This window comes from Lactuca serriola, chromosome 4, assembly GCF_051521515.1.
Source record: "Lactuca serriola cultivar US96UC23 chromosome 4, Lser_US96UC23_V15, whole genome shotgun sequence".
NCBI classification, from domain to species: Eukaryota; Viridiplantae; Streptophyta; class Magnoliopsida; order Asterales; family Asteraceae; genus Lactuca; species Lactuca serriola.
This window is the reverse complement of record NC_136411.1, coordinates 268,213,692-268,237,734: the sequence shown is the minus strand read 5'-3', so window position 1 is coordinate 268,237,734 and position 24,043 is coordinate 268,213,692. Positions and strand designations below refer to the sequence as shown.

Here is a 24,043-nt window from a genome sequence, read left to right as displayed (position 1 = left end):
TTTGTATCGCTCGCACTTAGCAAGCGATTCAGTAGAGTTCCGGGGGAGCTGGATTGCACACTTGATGTGGAGATAGCAGATGACAGGACTGTCAGAGTTGTGAGGGTTCACATGGGATGTACATTGCGGTTATTTGATGAGCAGTTCTCAGTAGATTTGGTTCCTATTCCCCTGCGAGGGAATAAGCTTATAGTAGGTATGGATCGTTGAGCCCTAATGGGTCAGTGATTGATTGTGAGCTTCAGCTAGTGAGGGTTTGCACTCCTAGTGGGGGAGAGTTAGTAATCCAGGGTGAGAGGCCACAACGCGGACCGATTCTCTGTTCAGCGGCGATGGTGAGGCGCAACTTTCAGCAGGGTTGCGCAGGGTACGTCGCCTATGTCATGGATACCCGGGATAAGGGTAAGGCGACAGTGGATGATGTGCCAGTACTGAGAGAGTACCCGGATGAATTTCCGGAGGATTTACCTGTCACAACTGTAAATTTTAAGCTATGTAATCTATACATTCAAGTTAATGTGAATCAAAAACTTTAACCAAATACAAGATACAAGTACTATAGATAGTCATCAAACAATTGGAGACCCTAGAAGTTTTGGTTAAGTCCATTTTGGACTAAGACTTCTTTATTGGATCCAAATGGACCAATAAGCTTCCAATTGGACTATCATGGGTTTAGGACCCTAATTGGGCTCTAATTGGACCCACATTCGTCTATTTCAATATTTTGGGCTAGGTAGAACCTAGAAGGAAATAAAACACAAGTTTTGATCCATAATTAAACCTAACCTAGCTTAATAAAGCACAAAAATCACAATTTTATTTTATAAGTCCAATAAATACCCTAATTAACACTAATGTTGGGCTTAGGAGCAAAAAGCCCAAAAACCTTTTTTTTCCTTCCCATTTTCGGCCCAAAAGAAAAGCCCAAGAAGAAGGGTTGACTATTTGCTTGCCACCTCATTATTACCCAACATGTCTCCATGCATCTTAGTCCATATCTCCATGCAAATCACTTCAAAAGTCATTTCTTCTTCTCTCCTCTCTCACTCTCGGCCATACACACTTACACACACAAAAAAATATCTCCAATTCTCTCTAGAACACTCAAAGAACTCTCCTTCCCTCCCCTCTCCAAAATCTCGAAATTTAGGGACTTTCCAAGAGGATTTTGCAAGTAAATCATCATCTAAGGTAAGATTATGCATAGATCTATGGTTTAAATTCTTTTGTTATCAAAATCTCTTCCTAATCCATGTAAAAACCGTGATCTTACACCCTAGAATCATCTCAAAACTCAAGATCTTCACCAAAGGGAGCCAAGGCCAAAAACACTTCATTTTTCCTTCCATTTTCATTGCAAAAACCGAACCAACACCCCAAGGTGAGATTCATACCCCTATTTTCTGTTTTTAAGAGTTTTTGTGGGGGGGAATACAAGTGAAAGTGTAGATCTATATGTATTTGTATGCCTTGTATGATTTCCATGCTTATATGTATGCTTATATGTGTTTTAATGTTGGATCTAGCCATTAAACCCCTCAAAACCGAGATATAACTCATGTTTTATGATATTAGCTTCAAATATGTTCCTACATAATAAGTGATACTAGATAAATAGCCAAGTGGTTAGCAACAATTTTCTTTAAGCTAAAAACACACATCTTGGGCCAAAAATGTGAAAAATACAAAATTTAGGGCCCAAAATGACATTTTACAGATTCTGATAGTTGAAATGTGTCAAAACAGTTTCAATAAAGCTATTTCTGGAATTTTATTCATTTTGAGGATTAAAAACATAAATTTCAAGCCTATTGGGCTAAAAATGTAAATTTCGGCCCAATAAGGCCCATCATGCGAATTTTTCTGTTTTGAAGGGCCAAAACTGTGAAATTCTGTAAAACAGTGGACTATAAGTGTCCCAAACCCTTTTCAAAGGTTTAAAATGCTTTTTAAATTTAAAAAGGACCAAAGTTGCAAAAATTTTCCACTTTGGGCCAAAATTGTCAAAATTGCGAAAAGATGGGCTAAAACCGAGAAAAACTGCATTTTCAGGGACTTTAACTGTTTTCTTTGAAAAATATGCTGGAAAATATTAATTTCAATAATTTTTGGTGTTAAAATGTCAAGAAAAATAGTTTAAGGACCAAACCGGGAAATATTTAAATAAAAGGGTTGAAAATGTAATTTTTACAAATAATGAGGGGCTGAAAACAGAAATATTTCAAGGCTGATTCATTATGTACAATGTGATCAAATAATGACACCTCAACTATCAACGAAATACAACTCATTACAATACCAAAAGTCGTTGTTAAACGAATTGGCTCGGTCTCGAGCCAATGGAAACCTACAACTACTAACTCTTTGATACATACAAATAACGATTGGTAATACACATACATACGAGTGTGCACAGACGTCTACGCACCATCTTCGGGCCCCAAAAGTGTAAAATCTTGTTTGCTGGGCCTAGCTAGCCCAATGACCTGATCTTAAGGCCCGAAGACATTTTTTTTCTACGAAGTGTTGAGTCTTACCGACTTGGCACAACGTAGGGTGACTTTCAATGGCTTGTACCATCGGACCCCAAGGGCCATGGTATTGCTAGAAAAGTCTACACATTTTACGAGGCGGGTCGGGGACCCCTCGCACACATTTTTCCCCAGCCGGTTAATAGAGTTATCGGGGTCTTCGTGACCTCTTTCTCTTCGGATGCGGGACCACTCATAGTCCGGGCGATTGGATAACGTGATTAGTACTGACGACGCCTTCGGGAATCGTTGGTATATCTATAAACCGGGCATTTGTGTAATGCGGGTTTGTAGTAAATAATCAATGCTCGAGAACCTTCCAACGTCGCTTGGGACCGATACTACTATTTTTGTAATGGTTTCAACGCAACTCAACGGATTTCAAAAGAACTAGGGGAACATCGGGTTTCCCTAGGGTTTTTATCACATACAGATTTTAAACGCATACAACTTAAATGAACAATTTTTGCAAGTATAGAAACAAACAAGCATACTTATGGATCTTCACAAACGTTTTCGAAAGCTTTTCTTTTCAGAAAATATCGGATTTTCTGGTGGTTTTTCAAACAATATAAACATTCGATTTCAAACACTACTTATGAACTCACCAACATTTCATATGTTGACGTTTTTCAAAATACTTGTATTCTCAGGAAACCAGTGAGTCAAGGGAAATCATGCTCAGTGACGGTTGCAGTTTATTTTTGAATGAACCAAACAATATAAATTTTTGGAAATGTAATATCTCAAACAATGTATGACATGTAAACACTACTGGTTGTATTATGTTGATGAATGGTGACGAATGTTGTTTTGTTTCATATATATTCAATGTTATGGTATTCAATTGAGTCACGACAGCCCCCGGACGTTTCCGCCGTCTGGTTCGGGGGTGTGACAGGTTGGTATCAGAGCTTTGTTTATAGTGAACTAGCATGTCGAGCCATACATTGATATGCAACTATAAACCAAAAAGAAGGACTAACATAACTCTGAACAAAACAAATGAATAAAATACACTTGCTTGCATTAGGAGTAAGGACCTAACACTGAATCAAACACCATAATGCTGGTATCTCGATTAATTCGGGACTGTTCTTAGTGATACCAAGGAGTGAATGTAGCCTGATCAACTACATTCTCTCCAAGGTAAAGCTAACACATGTCTTGATGAGATCGGAATAGCCAGGGAACCTAAAAATTATACCCTCTATCACCCGAAAAGAGAATATTTGCTTAGTCTGTGTAATAGTCATAGTACCCTAGGAATAATGTAGCATAATTACGTACTCGCGCAGACAGCATGGCTGGTTTTCATCACCCTGGAGACCCCTACTTCCCTAATCAGGGAAACAACGGGTGGCTAGAGGAGGAGGAGGAGCCCGAGGAGGAGCAGCAGGGTATCCAGTTTCATCAGGCCTTAGTAGCTCACGGGATGCTGGTGGATGAACCGGGAGAGAATCCAGGAGAAGCACACGACGTCGAACCCGACGAATATGTAGACACTGACTACGAAATTGGAGAGCTCGACGATGACGACGAAGACGGCCGGGTCGGGGACCAGGACCCCATCCCGCCATGCGAGGACGAGGCACAACCAGATCACCCTGCCCCACCAGTGAACCCCCCCACGAGAGAACCGTTCCCTCGAAGCTGAGATCGCTGCACTGCGACAACAGCTGTATGCTATGGAGGCTCGGGCAGTGCAAGCAGAGCATGAGAGGGATGAGGTTATAGGAGACATGGCAGAGATGGCGCAGCTACTGGCACAACATTTCGGCATATGACTTCGGCACCACCTCCTGACGCAGCTCATCGCGGTTAGGGATAGACCTATCGTAGTAGGATATTAGTAACTATGTTATGTACTCCGGCTCTATGTTTAAGTGACTACGCTACTCATGGAGCCGTTATGCTGTCGGATTAGCATTACTTATGTATGCTCCTACGAGCAAATTTTCTTGTACGAAATGCGGATAATATTAATAAACTTTTGTGTGTTTTGCTAAATTATTCTCAGTTGCTATGTGTTGAGACATTATGATTGCATGCTTGATGATAGTAACGCTTAGGTTCGCACCATACGCCTAGTTAGTAGGACCATAACCTCACCGAAACCACGTACGCTCAACATCTTTCCGTTTCATGACAGAAAGATGCCTCGCCCAGCTACTCGCGGAAATCCCGAACCAACCCCGCCGGAAGTTGACTCCACTGCTTTCCAGGCAGCCGTGTCTGCTGCGGTCACAGCGGCTATGGCACAACTTCACCGAGGGAACAACGGAGGAGGTAACGGGCAAGGATCCGGAAGTTCGAACAACGGGACGAACCAAGGACTCACTAAAACGTGCACCTACAAGGATTTTGCGAACGCTAAACCCCGAACTTTCAACGGTACCGGAGGAGTGATCGCCCTGAAGCGATGGATCGAGAAAGTAGAGTCGGTATTCGAGATATGCGAGTGCCCCGAGCAGATGAAAGTGAAGTTCGCGGCCTGCACTTTTGTGGACCAAGCGCTCACTTGGTGGAATGGTCATGTGGAAGCTATGACACTCCCTGTCGCCAACTCTATTCCCTGGACAGAGATGAAAGAGATGTTGACGGCTGAGTACTGCCCCCGAGGCGAAATACAGAAGATGGAGCAGGAACTATGGAATCTCACGGTGCAGAATGGGAACATCGATGCTTACATATCGAGATTCAGCGAACTATCTCTGTTGTGCCCGGGTATGATCACATCAGAGGGGAAGAAGATTGAACGATTCATTTGGGGACTGACATCCCCCATTCAAGGGAATGTGATAGCTGCGAACCCTGAAACTTTTGACAGTGCGAAGAGATTGGCAAAGAGGCTATATGATCATAACCACAAAAAGGGCGAGAAACCGGTAGAGACTGAGAAGAAGAAGGAGAGCGATGGTAAGAAAGGATGGAACAACAAGAGGAAGGGGCGTCAAGGTCCCGAGACCTCTAAAAAGCAGCAAATGGTGGCAGTTCACGCTGTCACTGCGCCGGTACCAGTCACATCACATGCTCCAGCCTCAGCTACTTCAAATACTTCAAGACCCCATTTCGGCACTCATCCCAAATGCAACAAGTGCGGTTTCCATCACCAAGGAGAATGTAGGGAGTTCCATTGCACCAGTTGCAACCGAAGGGGACACACTGCAAAGTTCTGCAGGACTTATCCTTCTCAGAACCAGAGTCAGGGAAACAACCAGAACAACAACAACAATCACCGCAACACCAACAACACCAATGCCGGCGGCAACAACGCAGGGCCTAGCCACACCTGTTTCGGGTGTGGAAGGACGGGACATTTCCGTCGAGACTGCCCTAACAACAACAACAACTCAGGAAACAGAGGAGCAGGAAGAATGCTGACTATGGGTCAGAGTGATGCAGTTCAGGACCCCGCAGTTGTGACCGGTACGTTCCTCCTAAACCACACTTATGCATGCATCTTATTTGATACCGGAGCGGAGCGAAGTTTCGTAAGCGAGAAGTTTAAACATTTACTAAAACAACAACCCCAGAAGCTAAATGAAACCTATACGGTGGAAATGGCCAATGGGAAAACCGAATCCACTAGGGAAATCTACACTGGATGTACCCTAACCCTTAACCAGCACGTCTTTCGAATAGATCTAATGCCAGTATCAATTAGGAGTTTTGATGTGATTATCGGCATGGATTGGTTAAGCCCCCACCATGCTGAGATTATGTGCCACGAGAAGGCCGTTCGCCTTCGTCTCCCGAATCACGAAACCCTAGTAATTTACGGAGACAAACCTAGCACGAATCTTCGTCTTATCTCGTGCATCAAGGCACAAAAACATCTGCGAAAGAACAACTTAGCGTTCTTGGCCCACATAGTGGACAAGACAAAAGAAGAAACTAACATCCAAGACATTCCGGTAGCGTGTGAATTTCCGGACGTATTTCCCGAAGATCTTCCAGGAGTACCCCCAGAGAGACAGGTTGAATTCCGAATCGACCTCGTTCCAGGAGCAACTCCCCTCGCTAAATCACCATATCGACTGGCTCCTGCTGAAATGCAGGAATTATCCAGCCAACTCAGTGAGCTTCTGGACAAAGGATTTATCCGACCTAGCTACTCGCCATGGGGAGCTCCGGTGCTCTTTGTCAAAAAGAAGGACGGATCCTTCAGAATGTGCATCGATTACAGAGAGTTGAATAAACTCACTGTCAAAAACCGCTACCCACTCCCGCGAATCGATGATCTATTCGACCAGCTCCAAGGAGCTAGCTATTTTTCTAAAATAGATCTACGGTCCGGATACCATCAACTCAAGGTCCGAGAAGAAGATATTCCTAAAACCGCTTTCCGAACCCGCTATGGACATTACGAATTCGTCGTGATGCCCTTCGGTCTAACAAATGCACCTGCCGCATTTATGGACCTAATGAATCGAATCTGTCGACCGTTCCTGGACAACTTCGTCATTGTGTTTATCGATGACATCCTCGTCTATTCTCGAAGCAAAGAGGAGCATGGCCAACATCTCCGACAAGTCCTAGAGACGCTGCGATCGGAAAGGCTTTACGCCAAACTCTCTAAGTGTGAGTTTTGGCTACGGAGCGTGAATTTTCTCGGTCACGTAGTTAGCCAAGATGGAATTCATGTGGATCCCTCTAAGGTCAAAGCTGTGGAAGGATGGGCAACTCCGACTACGCCCACAGAAATTCGTCAGTTCTTAGGCCTAGCAGGTTACTATAGGAGATTCATCCAAAACTTCTCTAAGATCGCCAAGCCGCTTACCTTGCTTACGCAAAAGGGGGTGCCATTCAAGTGGACAGACCGACAAGAGATTGCGTTTCGAACCTTGAAGCAAGCTCTTTGCAGCGCTCCTGTACTATCTCTACCTGAAGGAACGGAAGATTTTGTAGTTTACTGTGACGCGTCAAATCAAGGCTTAGGTTGCGTTCTCATGCAACGTGGAAGAGTAATAGCATATGCGTCCCGTCAACTGAAGACGCACGAAGTAAATTACACAACCCATGACCTAGAACTGGGAGCTGTGGTCTTCGCCCTAAAAATTTGGAGGCACTACCTGTACGGTACAAAGTGCACCATCTTTACGGACCACAAGAGCCTCCAACACATCTTGAATCAGAAGGAGCTGAACATGAGACAACGAAGATGGGTGGAATTGTTAAACGACTACGAATGCGAGATCAAGTACCATCCAGGCAAGGCCAACGTGGTAGCTGACGCATTAAGTCGGAAGGAATACACAAATCGGCGTACGAAAACGCACGCGATAACCATTCAGTCTCATCTGACCGTTCAAATTGCATCAGCCCAGGCAGAGGCCATGAGAGCGGAAAATAGAACTAGCGAGGCATTACGCGGAATGGAGAAGAACCTGGAAGTCGAAGAGAATGGGGTATACTACTTCATGAACCGCATTTGGGTTCCAAAAATCGGAGGATTCAGAGAGACCGTCATGAAGGAAGCCCACAAGACACGATACTCCATTCATCCTGGTTCGGACAAGATGTATTTGGACATTAAGCAGCACTATTGGTGGCCTAACATGAAGGCGGAAATCGCAACTTATGTTAGTAAGTGCCTTACGTGTGCCAAAGTAAAAGTGGAATACCAGAAACCTTCCGGATTGTTACAACAACCGGCAATCCCTGAGTGGAAATGGGAGGGGATTTCTATGGACTTCGTGACCAAGCTGCCCAAGACATCGGACGGATTGGACACCATATGGGTAATAATCGACCGACTGACGAAATCTGCCCATTTCCTGCCCATCAAAGAGTCCTATAAGATGGAGAGGCTGACGCGTTTGTACCTACGAGAGATTGTAAGACTTCATGGAGTGCCAAAATCCATCATTTCGGATAGGGACAGTAGATTCACGTCACGCTTTTGGCAGTCGCTCCACAAGGCAATGGGAACTCATCTTGATATGAGCACCGCGTATCACCCACAAACGGACGGTCAAAGCGAACGAACCATTCAGACGCTTGAAGACATGCTTCGTGCTTGTGTGATAGACTTCGGAAAGTCTTGGGATACCCACCTACCGTTGATCGAGTTTTCATATAACAATAGTTATCATTCGAGCATTAAGGTGGCCCCTTTCGAAGCACTGTACGGGCGTAAATGTAGATCACCGTTATGTTGGGCTGAAGTAGGTGACACCCAGCTAGCAAGAACACATACGTCGGATAGGGCAATGACAGGACCGGAAATCATTCGTGAGACCACAGAAAAGATTGTCCAGATCAAAGCTCGATTACAGGCATCGCGTGACCGGCAAAAGAGCTACGCTGATAAACGGCGAAAGCCCCTAGAGTTCCAGGTCGGTGATCGAGTATTGTTGAAGGTCTCACCTTGGAAAGGGGTTATACGTTTCGGAAAGCGAGGAAAGTTAAACCCGCGATACATTGGACCTTTCGAAATCGTCGCCCGAATAGGTCCGGTAGCCTACAGACTACAACTACCCCCGGAGCTAAACGGTGTGCACCCCGTGTTTCATGTTTCTAATCTGAAAAAGTGCCTATCAGATGAAACTCTCGTCATTCCTCTTGACGAAATCGAAATCAATGAGAATCTCCTGTTCGTCGAAGAACCAATCGAAATCATGGACAGGGAGGTGAAGCGTACTAAACAAAGTCGCATCCCGATCGTGAAGGTACGGTGGAACGCAAAGCGTGGGCCAGAATTCACGTGGGAACGCGAAGATCAAATGAAGCAGAAGTACCCTCACCTATTCTAGTTTTTCTCAAATCTAGCTTTCAAACAGAATTTCGGGACGAAATTCCCTCTAACGGGGGGATGATGTCACAACTGTAAATTTTAAGCTATGTAATCTATACATTCAAGTTAATGTGAATCAAAAACTTTAACCAAATACAAGATACAAGTACTATAGATAGTCATCAAACAATTGGAGACCCTAGAAGTTTTGGTTAAGTCCATTTTGGACTAAGACTTCTTTATTGGATCCAAATGGACCAATAAGCTTCCAATTGGACTATCATGGGTTTAGGACCCTAATTGGGCTCTAATTGGACCCACATTCGTCTATTTCAATATTTTGGGCTAGGTAGAACCTAGAAGGAAATAAAACACAAGTTTTGATCCATAATTAAACCTAACCTAGCTTAATAAAGCACAAAAATCACAATTTTATTTTATAAGTCCAATAAATACCCTAATTAACACTAATGTTGGGCTTAGGAGCAAAAAGCCCAAAAACCTTTTTTTTCCTTCCCATTTTCGGCCCAAAAGAAAAGCCCAAGAAGAAGGGTTGACTATTTGCTTGCCACCTCATTATTACCCAACATGTCTCCATGCATCTTAGTCCATATCTCCATGCAAATCACTTCAAAAGTCATTTCTTCTTCTCTCCTCTCTCACTCTCGGCCATACACACTTACACACACAAAAAAATATCTCCAATTCTCTCTAGAACACTCAAAGAACTCTCCTTCCCTCCCCTCTCCAAAATCTCGAAATTTAGGGACTTTCCAAGAGGATTTTGCAAGTAAATCATCATCTAAGGTAAGATTATGCATAGATCTATGGTTTAAATTCTTTTGTTATCAAAATCTCTTCCTAATCCATGTAAAAACCGTGATCTTACACCCTAGAATCATCTCAAAACTCAAGATCTTCACCAAAGGGAGCCAAGGCCAAAAACACTTCATTTTTCCTTCCATTTTCATTGCAAAAACCGAACCAACACCCCAAGGTGAGATTCATACCCCTATTTTCTGTTTTTAAGAGTTTTTGTGGGGGGGAATACAAGTGAAAGTGTAGATCTATATGTATTTGTATGCCTTGTATGATTTCCATGCTTATATGTATGCTTATATGTGTTTTAATGTTGGATCTAGCCATTAAACCCCTCAAAACCGAGATATAACTCATGTTTTATGATATTAGCTTCAAATATGTTCCTACATAATAAGTGATACTAGATAAATAGCCAAGTGGTTAGCAACAATTTTCTTTAAGCTAAAAACACACATCTTGGGCCAAAAATGTGAAAAATACAAAATTTAGGGCCCAAAATGACATTTTACAGATTCTGATAGTTGAAATGTGTCAAAACAGTTTCAATAAAGCTATTTCTGGAATTTTATTCATTTTGAGGATTAAAAACATAAATTTCAAGCCTATTGGGCTAAAAATGTAAATTTCGGCCCAATAAGGCCCATCATGCGAATTTTTCTGTTTTGAAGGGCCAAAACTGTGAAATTCTGTAAAACAGTGGACTATAAGTGTCCCAAACCCTTTTCAAAGGTTTAAAATGCTTTTTAAATTTAAAAAGGACCAAAGTTGCAAAAATTTTCCACTTTGGGCCAAAATTGTCAAAATTGCGAAAAGATGGGCTAAAACCGAGAAAAACTGCATTTTCAGGGACTTTAACTGTTTTCTTTGAAAAATATGCTGGAAAATATTAATTTCAATAATTTTTGGTGTTAAAATGTCAAGAAAAATAGTTTAAGGACCAAACCGGGAAATATTTAAATAAAAGGGTTGAAAATGTAATTTTTACAAATAATGAGGGGCTGAAAACAGAAATATTTCAAGGCTGATTCATTATGTACAATGTGATCAAATAATGACACCTCAACTATCAACGAAATACAACTCATTACAATACCAAAAGTCGTTGTTAAACGAATTGGCTCGGTCTCGAGCCAATGGAAACCTACAACTACTAACTCTTTGATACATACAAATAACGATTGGTAATACACATACATACGAGTGTGCACAGACGTCTACGCACCATCTTCGGGCCCCAAAAGTGTAAAATCTTGTTTGCTGGGCCTAGCTAGCCCAATGACCTGATCTTAAGGCCCGAAGACATTTTTTTTCTACGAAGTGTTGAGTCTTACCGACTTGGCACAACGTAGGGTGACTTTCAATGGCTTGTACCATCGGACCCCAAGGGCCATGGTATTGCTAGAAAAGTCTACACATTTTACGAGGCGGGTCGGGGACCCCTCGCACACATTTTTCCCCAGCCGGTTAATAGAGTTATCGGGGTCTTCGTGACCTCTTTCTCTTCGGATGCGGGACCACTCATAGTCCGGGCGATTGGATAACGTGATTAGTACTGACGACGCCTTCGGGAATCGTTGGTATATCTATAAACCGGGCATTTGTGTAATGCGGGTTTGTAGTAAATAATCAATGCTCGAGAACCTTCCAACGTCGCTTGGGACCGATACTACTATTTTTGTAATGGTTTCAACGCAACTCAACGGATTTCAAAAGAACTAGGGGAACATCGGGTTTCCCTAGGGTTTTTATCACATACAGATTTTAAACGCATACAACTTAAATGAACAATTTTTGCAAGTATAGAAACAAACAAGCATACTTATGGATCTTCACAAACGTTTTCGAAAGCTTTTCTTTTCAGAAAATATCGGATTTTCTGGTGGTTTTTCAAACAATATAAACATTCGATTTCAAACACTACTTATGAACTCACCAACATTTCATATGTTGACGTTTTTCAAAATACTTGTATTCTCAGGAAACCAGTGAGTCAAGGGAAATCATGCTCAGTGACGGTTGCAGTTTATTTTTGAATGAACCAAACAATATAAATTTTTGGAAATGTAATATCTCAAACAATGTATGACATGTAAACACTACTGGTTGTATTATGTTGATGAATGGTGACGAATGTTGTTTTGTTTCATATATATTCAATGTTATGGTATTCAATTGAGTCACGACAGCCCCCGGACGTTTCCGCCGTCTGGTTCGGGGGTGTGACATTACCTGCAATACCTCCGGAGAGACAGGTTGAGTTTCGGGTTGACCTAGTCCCCGGTGTGTCTCCAATAGCCAAGGCACCATATCGGTTGGCTCCTCCTGAGATGCAAGAGTTGTCTACGCATCTGCTAGACAAGGGTTTTATCAGGCCGAGCAGTTTGTCATGGGGAGCCCCGATCCTGTTTGTGAAGAAGAAGGACGGGTCGCACCGCATGTACATAGATTACCGGGAGCTAAACAAGGTAACGGTGAAGAACCGTTACTCACTCCCGAGGATAGATGATTTGTTTGACCAGCTTCAGGGAGCATCTTGGTTCTCCAAGATTGATCTACGGTCCGGATATCACCAGATGCGGGTCAAAGATGATGATGTGCAAAAGACCGCTTTTAGGACCCGCTATGGTCATTATGAGTTTGTGGTGATGCCGTTTGGGCTCACCAATGCTCCAGCCGTGGTCATGTACCTCATGAACCGCGTGTCCAGACCGATGTTGGATTGGTCTGTAATAGTATTCATTGATGACATCTTGCTTTACTCCAAGACTTAAGACCAACATGAGGAGCACCTGAGGGAGGTGCTAAAGACACTGAGGAGGGAGAGACTTTATGCGAAGTTCTCCAAGTGTGACTTCTGATTGTGCAAGGTGCAGTTCCTTGGGCACCTTGTCAACCAGAAGGGTATTTTGGTTGATCCGGCAAAGACAGAGGTCGTGATGCAGTGGGAGACTCCGAGGTCTCCAACTGAGATTCGGAGCTTCTTGGATCTGGCAAGGTATTACAGGAGATTTATCCAGGAATTCTCCAAGATAATAGTTTAGTTAACTCGACTGACTAAGACGTCGGTGGTTTTTCACTGGGGTCCTGAGCAGCAAACAACCTTTGAGACGCTCAGGCAGCAATTGTGCGAGGCACCGATTCTCACCCTGCCATAGGGAGTAGATGACTTCGTAGTCTACTGTGACACTTCGATCACAGATATGGGGGCAGTGTTGATGCAACGAGGTCATGTGATAGCTTATGCCTCAAGACAGTTGAAGCCGCACGAGGCTAACTATCCGACGCATGATTTGGAGTTGGGGGTTGTGGTGTTCGCCCTCAAGATTTGACGGCATTACCTCTACGGGGTCCAGTGTACCATTTACACGGACCATAAGAGTTTGAGGTACCTCATGGATCAGCTGAATCTGAACATGAGGCAGCATCGGTAGTTAGACGTGGTGAAGGACTACGAGGGTGAGATCATTTACCACCCGGTCAAGGCCAACGTGGTGGCCGATGCCCTGAGCCGCAAGGTAACAGCGGCCCCGATCTGAGATATTTGTTTGAGGATGAAAGTGATTACTCCACTGCTGGAGCAGATACGAGAGGCATAGGTCGAGGGCCTGAAGGAGGAGCGTTGGGAGTATGAAAGGATTACAAGTCAGGTGGCCTCCTTCGATTACGACAGCAGGGGGTTGTCAACCCTGCATGGTAGAGTCTGGGTACCGTACTGGGACAGAGTACGGCAGCTGTTGATGGATGAAGCCCACAAGTCCAGGTTCTCCATCCATCCGAGAGCGACGGAGATGTACATAGATCTTCGCCCAGACCACTGATCGCCCTGCATGAAGAGGGACGTAGCCTGGTATGTAGAGATATGCCTGACCGGCAGGAAGGTCAAGGCAGAGCACCAGAGGCCTCACGGTAAGATGCAACCATTGGACATCCCCGTGTGGAATTAGGAGGATATTACCATGTATTTCATTACTAAGCTTCCCAGGACCGCACGTGGGGTCGATTCAATATGGGTCATTGTGGATCGGTTGACCAAGAGCGCCCATTTCATACCGATCCAAGAGAGCATCTCGGCCGAGAAGTTGGCCGAGATTTATGTGCGGGAGGTAGTGGCACGTCTTGGAGAGCATGTCTAGGTGGTTTCAGACCGAGATGTTTGTTTCACTTCCAGATTTTGGAAGCGGTTTCATGACGAGATGGGTACTCGTCTCCACTTCAATATCGTTTTCCACCCCCAGACGGATGGACAAAGCGAGAGGACGATCCAGGCCCTCGAGGACATGCTTCGAGTATGCGTGCTAGATTTCAGGGGCAGTTGGGATGTGTACCTTCCGTTAGCGGAATTTTCGTATAACAACAGCTACCAGTACAGTATAGATCGGCCTCCCTTCGTGATGCTTTACGGGAGAAAGTGTAGGACCCGAATTTGTTGGGGTGAAGTCGGTTAGAGAGTCATGGGGAGTACGGAAGTAGTACTCGAGACCACGGAGCGGATCCAACAGGCTTGGAGTAGGCTCCAAACTGCTCAGAGTCGGCAGAAGAGTTACGCCAACAAGCGGCGTTCATATTTGGAGTTTTAGGTGGGAGACATGGTCCTCCTGAAGGTGTCACCCTGGAAGGGTGTTATCAGGATTCGGAAGCGGGGCAAACTAGGCCCTAGGTTTATTGGTCCGTTTAGGGTTATGGCCCGGGTGGGTCGGGTTGCTTACCGATTAGACCTTCCAGCAGAGCTCAGCTAGATCCACAGCACATTTCACGTTTCCCAACTACGGAAGTGCTTAATGGATGATTCAGCAGTAGTACCCTTAGAGGATATTCAGGTTGATGGCAGCCTGAATTACATAGAGAGACTTGTGGCGATTTTAGATTGCAAGATGAAAGAGATGAGGAACAAAAGGTTCAACCTAGTGAAGGTGTAGTGGTAGCACCGCAAGGGTTAGAAGTGGATGTGGGACCCCGAGGAGGAGATGAGGGAGCACTACCTAGAGTTGTTTTCAGACACAGCAGACTTCGAGGACGAAGTCTAAGACAAGTGGGGGAGAATTGTAACGCCTTGTTCCTAGTACACAATTTATTATTTAATCAAGAATTTATTTTTGAGCTACTCGACGAGTTGGTATCCCTAACTCATTGAGTAGATGCTAGAAAGGGCGCGAGGTTTAAAGGGTCTACTCGACGAGTCCAAGCATGGACTCGACGAGTAGGTCTGCCAGGAGGAAACCCTATTTTCGGGGGGTTTTTTTACCCTATTTAAACTACTTAAACCCCTTTTGGGCCTCCCTTACCAGCCTCCCTGCCCTCCAGAAACCCTAATCCGATTGAGAGCCTCACCCTTGAGTTTTTTAGTGTGTTTTTGTGTTATTGAAGATAGTAAGAAGAGCTTGGAGCTAGCAAGCTTGCGGAAGGAGAGCAAGATCCAGGAGTACACTCATTTTTGGTAGCTTTCTGAGGTAAAAAAAACTCTTAGCTTGATAACCCATAGCTTAGATCTCCTTTAATTTTGATTTATGGGTCTTTTTGACCTTCTTGAGCGGGATAAGTTGTTTCTCATGGGTTGCATGCTAAGAAATCCCTCTTTTCTAAGATATTTAGCCTCTAGAGTCATAAAAGGAGTCTTGAGCCCGTTTTCCTCCAATCAATGGTCATGTTCATAGAAGTAGGTTGCTATAACTTGAGTTTGGGTCCATTTAAGGTGTGCAAAGCCATCAAGTCTCCAACTTTATAAAAATGGACCTTCGAAACAACCTAGAACTTTATATTTGGAGCTGTAGAAGTGTAAACCAGCTAACTAGGTTAAATCTGCAAGGGACTCGACAAGTTCATAAGGGAACTCGGCGAGTCCGATGAAGAAACTCCGATGATGTTTATAGAACTCGGCGAGTCAGTTAGGAACTCAGCGAGTAGATGGACCTTGTCCCTTTTCTGATTATGTCAGGACTCGGCGAGACTGAGGGCGACTCGACGAGTCATTTCGACAAATCGCGATGAAAAAGTAGCTTGGGAACTCGACGAGTCATGGGGTGACTCGGCGAGTTGAGTCGCGATTACAAAGTTCTGAGTTCTAGGACTCGGCGAGTCATAAAGCTGACTCGGCGAGTTTGGTCAACCTGGAAGGTTGACTTTGTTCAAAATGTTGACTTTGACCAAGGGTAAAATGGTCATTTTACCCTAAGGATAATTATCTGTTTCTGACTAAGCGTCATTATGGAATTTATAGTCGGAGAGTTACCGGAGCAACAGACAGGGGTTCCTCACTCAGATTTTCAGTAGTTAGTCATACAAGGTGAGTTTCCCTTTCATTAGGAATGGGCCTAAGGCGCCAAGGCCTACCCGTAGCATGTTATGTTAGTAGTGGAGTGTGGGTGGGGCCCATATCCCCTTGTTAGCCGAGTGTGGGCAGGGCCCGTATCTCATAGCTGAGTTGATTACGATATAAGCCTGAACGATAGAGTTAGTTATACTTATTGCCTGTGTGATACTTGTATGTTTGTCTAGTTGTCGAGTGTGGGCGGGGCCTGTATCTCGTAGCAGCGGAGTGTGGGTGGGGCCCGTATCTCGAAGTAGCTGAGGGTGGGCGGGGCCCGTAACTTAGAGATAGCGGAGTGTAGGCGGGGCCCGTATCTCCTAGTTGCATGTTATATGTGTATGGTATGAGATAGTTTTGGGGAGCTCACTAAGCTTCGTGCTTACGGTTTTTAGTTTTGGTTTTAGGTATTTCCACTAGCAAGGGGAAGGGCTCGGGGTGATCGCATGGCACACACCACAGTATTAGCCAGAGAGTTTACTTTGATGTCTTTGTTACGAGATTTTGACTTGTGATATATACTATGATGTTTTATGATACATGATTTACGATTTTATCTATGACATTGAATGATTTGTGATTTTAATTATGATTTGAAAACGAATTTTTTTCGACCATATTTTTGAGATGTTTCAAATATTTATAAAATGCTTTACAAAAATAATAATTATATAGCATTACTTGTGTTATATAATTATATATTTAAATTAAAAAATAATAATTATATCACTATATCTATATTAAAAGAATAAAGAGAAAAGAAAAATCATGATTGTAAGTGAATTATATTATGAATTATGATTACAAGCATGAATTTTTTTTTAAATATAAACAAACAAGAACATTAAAAAAACACTTTAAAAAATATATTCAAACAAAATGTCAAAAAAACTAAAAAGAAATTCGAACAAACTTAAAAAATTTAAGCGAACAAAATGTTATAAAAAACATTAAAATCTAGTTTATAGAAAATATAAATAAATAAAAACGATAATAAATAATAGACAAAATTACATAAATGGTCTCTATGACTAATATATTATTTTATAGAACTTAACTGAAAAAATAAATATCATTTTTATTTATTTTAAACATGAAAAGTATCAAGCGTCCAAAAAATTTCGATTGAACCTATAGTGGTCTTTTTTTGGAAACCAATACAAATTATGTAATTTTGTCTTAGAAAAATGAATCGATAGTTTGTTCATTGTGAATCGCCTATGCTTATCAAAAGGAATAAAAATCATGGAAAATGCCAAATGGAACCGCTTTGTGAATTATCTATAATTATTGGGCTGCAAATGGAAGAAAAAATTGGGCTCTTAATGTTTTTTTATGGTTTGCGCCTGTTCACGGTTTCAAAACACGGCATCATGTCTACACCGCAGTTTTGACTTGCTTTAAAACCAAACCCGAACTGTTGAAACCCGAAACCATATTTGAAAACTACATCTATTTTATTAAAATGAAAATATTCTTGATATTGATTGAAATCAAATATAGCTCAATACATATCTATACAAGGCAAACGGGCAACAAGTTGCGTTGTTAGTGCTTTCTGAATGGCAAAACTAACTCTTTTGAAAACAACATCTGTGAATCTAGGAGATATAACATTAGAATGAATGACCCGTTGGACTTTGTTGAGAAGCTCCACCGCCTCTGACGCAAGAAAACCAAATGTATCAAAAGCAAAAGATACATCTATCGGTTTTTGGAATGCAAAAGGGCAACCTTCATTTAGTGGTTTGATTTGGCCTAAAACAACACATGCACACCCGTAAATGATTATTGTCTAAATTATTTTTTTAGATCTAAATATGTATTGCTGGTAGTGGTAAGTAGTGTAAACATAATAAAAAATGATAGAAACCAATAAAACATAGTGAAAATGGGTTTGCATTCGGGTGCGTTTTAATGGGTTGAAGTAGAATTGTTGCATCGATAGTTTACCTGTAGAGCTTGGGTTTCACAGTTGTATGAAGCATAAGAAAAGTTCAAGTAAAAATAAATAAAGAAAATTAAACATATCGATATGCTTTTGACAATTGTTTATGAAAAGTAACATGTTGCAAAATTAAACAATAGTAATGTTAAACAAAATAAATTAGAACATTAGTTTTGGATTTAAGATTAATATATGTTTTTGACAATTATTTATAAAAAGTAACATATTGCAACATTAAACAAAAGTAATAGAGAATATGTGGAAAAATAAATGTAAAAAGTTGATGTTAATTTTGGATTTAAAGAGTATCGAATTCTGCCATTCAAATATCGAAGTCGGCACTTAAAATGGAAATGCTCATACTCCAGTATATTACCAGAAACTAGTATTATGAATTGCATCATTTTAAGATAAGATAGCGATCGTATTACATTTCATCTTTGTGCAAAATATGCTGATAAAAAACTGCAACTTTTTATAAGAAATTGGGACAAGGGAGTTTCTCTAGATTCACATGTGTGCAAAAGACTTGAATGCCCTCATTCATCAGCATATTCAAAGATAGCCTCTCCGTGTCATGTTGTTCATGTAACAAACGCAACCTAATGCAATGACCGGATATAAAGTTTTGCTTAAAGCCATTAAAAATTTACAATTTACTTCAACAAGTGGCCTTTCTGGATTTACAATACTGGTATTGATACTACTTAGTACTTATACAGTCTGATACAAGCCAAGATCTTAGTCATCAATGTCTTTCATAGCATCCTGCAAAGCACCCATAATTTAGTTAATTTAGTTAATTAAAAAAAAAAACTGTTGTTAGTGCCAAAAAGACATGAATGACCTTGGCTAAACGTGTGACGTAGGTTGCAGCGAGGGCAGTTGCAAGTAATCCGGCACCTAGAGTCAAAAGCTGATTACTTCCCCCTGCCAAACCCAAATCCGATTCTTCTTGCTGAAAAACATCACAAATTCCATTCAAAACTTTCACTAGCAGCATTGTATATTTTCGATTTTTACTTTCTTTTCAACCCATTCTACTAATCATGCTAATCTACTTTAATCAAGTGCCATTTAGTTTTCACATTTAAGTAAAAGGGGGGCTGAATGTAACACATACATGACAACATTCTACTTTCAGTTTTTCTCCTTAAGCTTTCTACTTCCCTTTTTTTTCTCTTATAAAAACATAATATTTTGCAAAAATAGCAACTTACTTACACTTATTTGTGTATTATTATTATTATTATTATTATTATTATTATTATTATTATTATTATAGCATCCTACTTTGTATTACAACATTGTATCTTGAAAAACCTACCTAACTAACTATAGCATTATCATACTTTCAATTTTCATACCCTCTTAGAGCAATGAAAACTGCTTTGTTGCTAGCTAAGTAGGTAGATTTTTCAAAGTACAATGATGCAATAGAATGACACGGAAGCAGGATGTTATAATAAACAAATCAATTATCAATGGAAGTATGTTGCTATTTACTGCAGATAACCCTTTAAAGCAAAAGCCAAATCATAAATTTATTGATGCCAGCCACATAAAGAGAAAAAAAAAAGTAATAATAATAACATCCACACTGTTGCTTTTAGACTTTGGATGGTCGTTAGATGATATAAAAGCATCATTCAAATTCATTAGCACAAAGCAAGGTGAAAATTCTCACCTTCTTACAGTTACTGCTAAGGCAAGCAGCATGCAGGAGACTTTATTAATAAGAGCATGATTTGGATTTTGGAAAAAATAAAAGAAAAAAAAAAACTCACAATGATTGCTCGACCAAATGCACCTGCACTAACGTAAGCCCATGTTCCTGGTAGCATCCCCAGCCAACTACATAACAACAATACATCACATCCTTTTTCAACTCAACTATCTTCTTTAGCCAAAACATCACAAAGTATTTTCACTATTTTATCGATTTTGCCACAAAACAGAGCTATTGGTTTTTATTTTAATTTAACCACCCAACTATTGTTGTTTTGTTTAATTAGCTACTAATGCATCCTTAAAACAATCAGAAATAGTTACGTGGCTAAATCAATAAAATGATGTTAATCTGTACTTTGCCTTTTATTCAAAACTGGGTAAAAAAAAAAGACGATGATGTGTTAATCAGTACATAAAATTATTAAGTGGCTAAAATAAATCTCGATAAGATGATGGAAACAAACCTTCCCAAAACATATGGGACAAACTTGACTGATGTAAGGCCATATAAGTAATTTCCAAGAGAAAACGGGAGCAAAGGGCTCAAACGAAGAAGTGTGACAACTCTAAAACCATTTTCTCCAATTGCTTTATCGATTGCAAGGAATTTTTTATTGCCTTCAACCATTTTAAGTATCCGATCACGAGCAAAATATCTAGCAATTAGAAATGCAACACTTGCAGCCACCTGACAAACTCAAAAGTTATATTCCAAACTCCAAAACCAAAAATCTTGATTTAGCAACTTACAGTTCCACTTATGGAGACAAGAATTGTGCCTGTATATGACCCAAAAAGTAGACCCGCTGACATTGTCAGTGGGATCGCGGGGATTGCAAGTACCTAAAACAAAATTCAAACTTGAGGAAATGAATAAGGGAAAAGTTACGACTTAATACAAAAAAAAAATCCACCAGAAACACCCACATATAGCTTACCAAATTATCTCTCTATCAAATCAAAAGGAAACCAAAATTGAAAAAAGCAGGATTTTAAGCAGAATTCAAGAGAGGGAGAGGCAGGCAGCTACTTACCTCCAAGCCAGCATAAACTGCAACAAAAAGTGCATATCCAGCAGGGCCATATCCTGTTGGAGAAGGAATAAGAGAAACATGAAGCTCAATTCCTTTTAAAATAAAATAGCTTTTTTGCCAATCAGATACAACATATACAAACACATCTTTATTCTTTAAAGCTTCGTTCCATGAAGATGAAGCAAATAAAGTTTTATGACTAGTATTGTGTTTGGTGTGCATTGGACTCGGACTGGAATTAATGTAACATCTCAAAAGTCAAATCAATTTCTTGTTTTGCAATCCCATCATCAAAAATAAAAGCTTCTTCAGTCTAATCATGTCCCCATGTAACCCAAAGGAACCTAAACAGTTTTATTCATCAAATACCAAACTACATAATTACCAACATGCATAAGATTCATACAATCTCTCCTGAGATGCTAAATTCAACATACACTAATCAATATATATATATATATATATATATATATATATATATATATATATATTGTTCTTGTCTAACTATGGAAATACAAAAATGCCTATTTTTAATAATGCATTCAAACATGAAACCTAAGTTTTCCTTACTCTTTGTGCATAAACTATCCTTTTAGCCTTACAGAATCTAGTTGGACTTGCTTATCCTTTCTACCTGAAATGGTACAAAGATTGATGAATTTTCTTACTTTTTTCTCTTGTTATTTTTCTAGTGCCATTGATTATGAGATGCCTAACAGCTATGATGTCATAAAAAATGGGAAAGAATTTTTGGAAATTACTTGAGCTTCCTTTTTAGTTTTTGCCTCCATTGTTCTATTACCATGTTGTGTACTTACTTTCTTTCTTCCTTCTCGAGAAACCAAAAATGTGTTTATTATGTTGTATTCTCTAGTTTCGATTCAACATCATCCAATTTCCATCAAGCTCAAAACTCTTAAGAGCACTTAAAGCAATAATCGAACTGGGAATTTGTTTGGAAATACTGGTGTACCTTCAATGAAGCTAGAAAACTGAATCAGAAAAGCATTGATCTGGTCTCTATAGATGTACCCAACAGTACCAAACCCACCAACAACACCCACCAGCAACAAACCAGCTAAAATTGTCCCCTTAATCGCAGTCTCGTTCTGATCATCATCATCATCATCATCATCATCATTTCCGCCACCACCATCGTCTTTAGGATTATCGTTCAAGTTCAAGAGTCTTCTGATGCTGCTTTGTGGTGGTGGGGCATTAGTTTGAAGGGTTCGTTGCTGTTTTTTGGTTTGTTTGAGGGAAGAACGAGGTGGGTTAATGAAATGAAACCGCTTATTGAAGGGTCTAAAGCTAAAGAAACTAAAGGAAGACGATGATGATGAACATGATGTAGAAGTAGAATAAGTTGAAATTGAGAAATGGAAGTTGTGTCTGGCGAGTGATTGAGATCGAGAAGGAGCAGAATATGATGAGAGGCACGGTGGCCTCGAAAGGATGCGCATTCTAAGTGGATGATTTCTGTTTAGAGTTCGATAAACAGTGGATTCTTCAAGATAAGAAGAACAAAGAAGATGAGCGCTGTTCCTCTCATTTTTATACGGTTTGTAGGCGGTACACCAATTCCCCAGGTTTGGGCGTCACAAGTTTGTTTACCTATGCCAATTTTATGATGGGTTAATCGAGTTTTGTAACCAATCACATTTTATTTTTATTTTATTAGAAGCAGGAAAATATAAAAATTTTAGAGAAAATGAATTACCAACCAAACTTGTTGTTTTGTTCATAACTTTTTTATTTTCTTCACACGTTTTAACCATTTAATTTGTTATATGTGTTTACGTATCGTTATTGTCACCTGTTATAACAGATAATAATGGTAATATATAAACAAATTAACAAATTAAATGGTTAAATATATAAAAAAAAAATTGTCTAAATATGATAAAAATAAAAAGTTAATTAACCTGATAAGTCATTTTTCTCATTTTTAATAGTGATTTTATTTTTCATATTTGTTTGTATTATTTTTTTTCAAACGTTATTTTTAAAATATCCATAATTTTCTAAATATTAATTAAATATTGATAATTCTAAACTTTACTTTTTAATTAAAAATATGGTTTTGTTTTGTGGAATATTTAATATAGTCTCTTATTATATACAATATTTTTAAAGTAAATAATATCTAACAATAAAATTAAATAAATTAAATATGTAACAATAACTATGAAGGATCTTTAAAAAGAATAAAAAAAAAATATTACTTAGCAAATAAAAAACAAAAATCTATATAATGTAAATGTTTTAAAATGATCATAACTTTTTAATACTTTTTAATTAGAAGTTTATAAACTTTCAATTTTTTAATACAACCTTTTAAAATGGTATTTAACGAAAGTATTTTAAAATATTATAAAAAAATATTAAATTGTCATACAAAATCTATAAAACACTCCTGCGATCTTCGAATCGGTCAAGGATGGGAAATTTACACTTTGAAACACTTTGAAAATGTTGTAACAGAAAATTTACAAATAAATGTATGAAAGTTCAATGAAAGTATTTTAAATTATTATAAAAAATATTAAATTGTAATACAAAATCTGTGAAACACTTTAAAAATATTGTAACATGAAATTTACAAATAAATGTATGAAAGTTATAAAAAAAGTTAAAAATTTGTTAGAAAATTTTAAAACATTTATAAAATATTTCGTTTAAAAGCACTTGTATTAAAATTATATAAACGTATAAAAAAAAATAAAAAAAAAATTATAAGCAAAGTTTAAAACATTGTATTAGAAAAACCTATAAGAAAAAAATATCATAAAAATGTTGTAAGAAATTATAAAAAAAAATCTTAAGAAATTTGTAAAAGAAAAGTTCATATTTAGACAACTTTCTTTTTTTGTACACATTTGATCATTTAATTTGTTAAATATGTTCACATATTACTATTGTCACCTATTATCA

The 24,043-nt window shown here is 39.7% G+C and overlaps 1 protein-coding gene across 1 annotated transcript; it reads right to left on the bottom strand.

Annotated features, from left to right (window-relative positions):
* Nucleotides 1-18,716: 18,716 nt before the first annotated feature.
* Nucleotides 18,717-22,715, bottom strand: LOC145097021 (SNARE associated Golgi protein family). Its single transcript, XM_079034485.1, has 7 exons — nucleotides 22,083-22,715; nucleotides 21,110-21,162; nucleotides 20,826-20,918; nucleotides 20,540-20,763; nucleotides 20,132-20,198; nucleotides 19,192-19,302; nucleotides 18,717-19,112 (listed from the first exon to the last, which is right to left on the bottom strand). The coding sequence occupies exons 1-7, from the start codon at nucleotides 22,570-22,572 to the stop codon at nucleotides 19,086-19,088; spliced, it is 1,065 nt and encodes a 354-aa protein (XP_078890611.1). The 5' UTR covers nucleotides 22,573-22,715; the 3' UTR covers nucleotides 18,717-19,085.
* Between the last annotated feature and the right edge of the window lie 1,328 nt (nucleotides 22,716-24,043).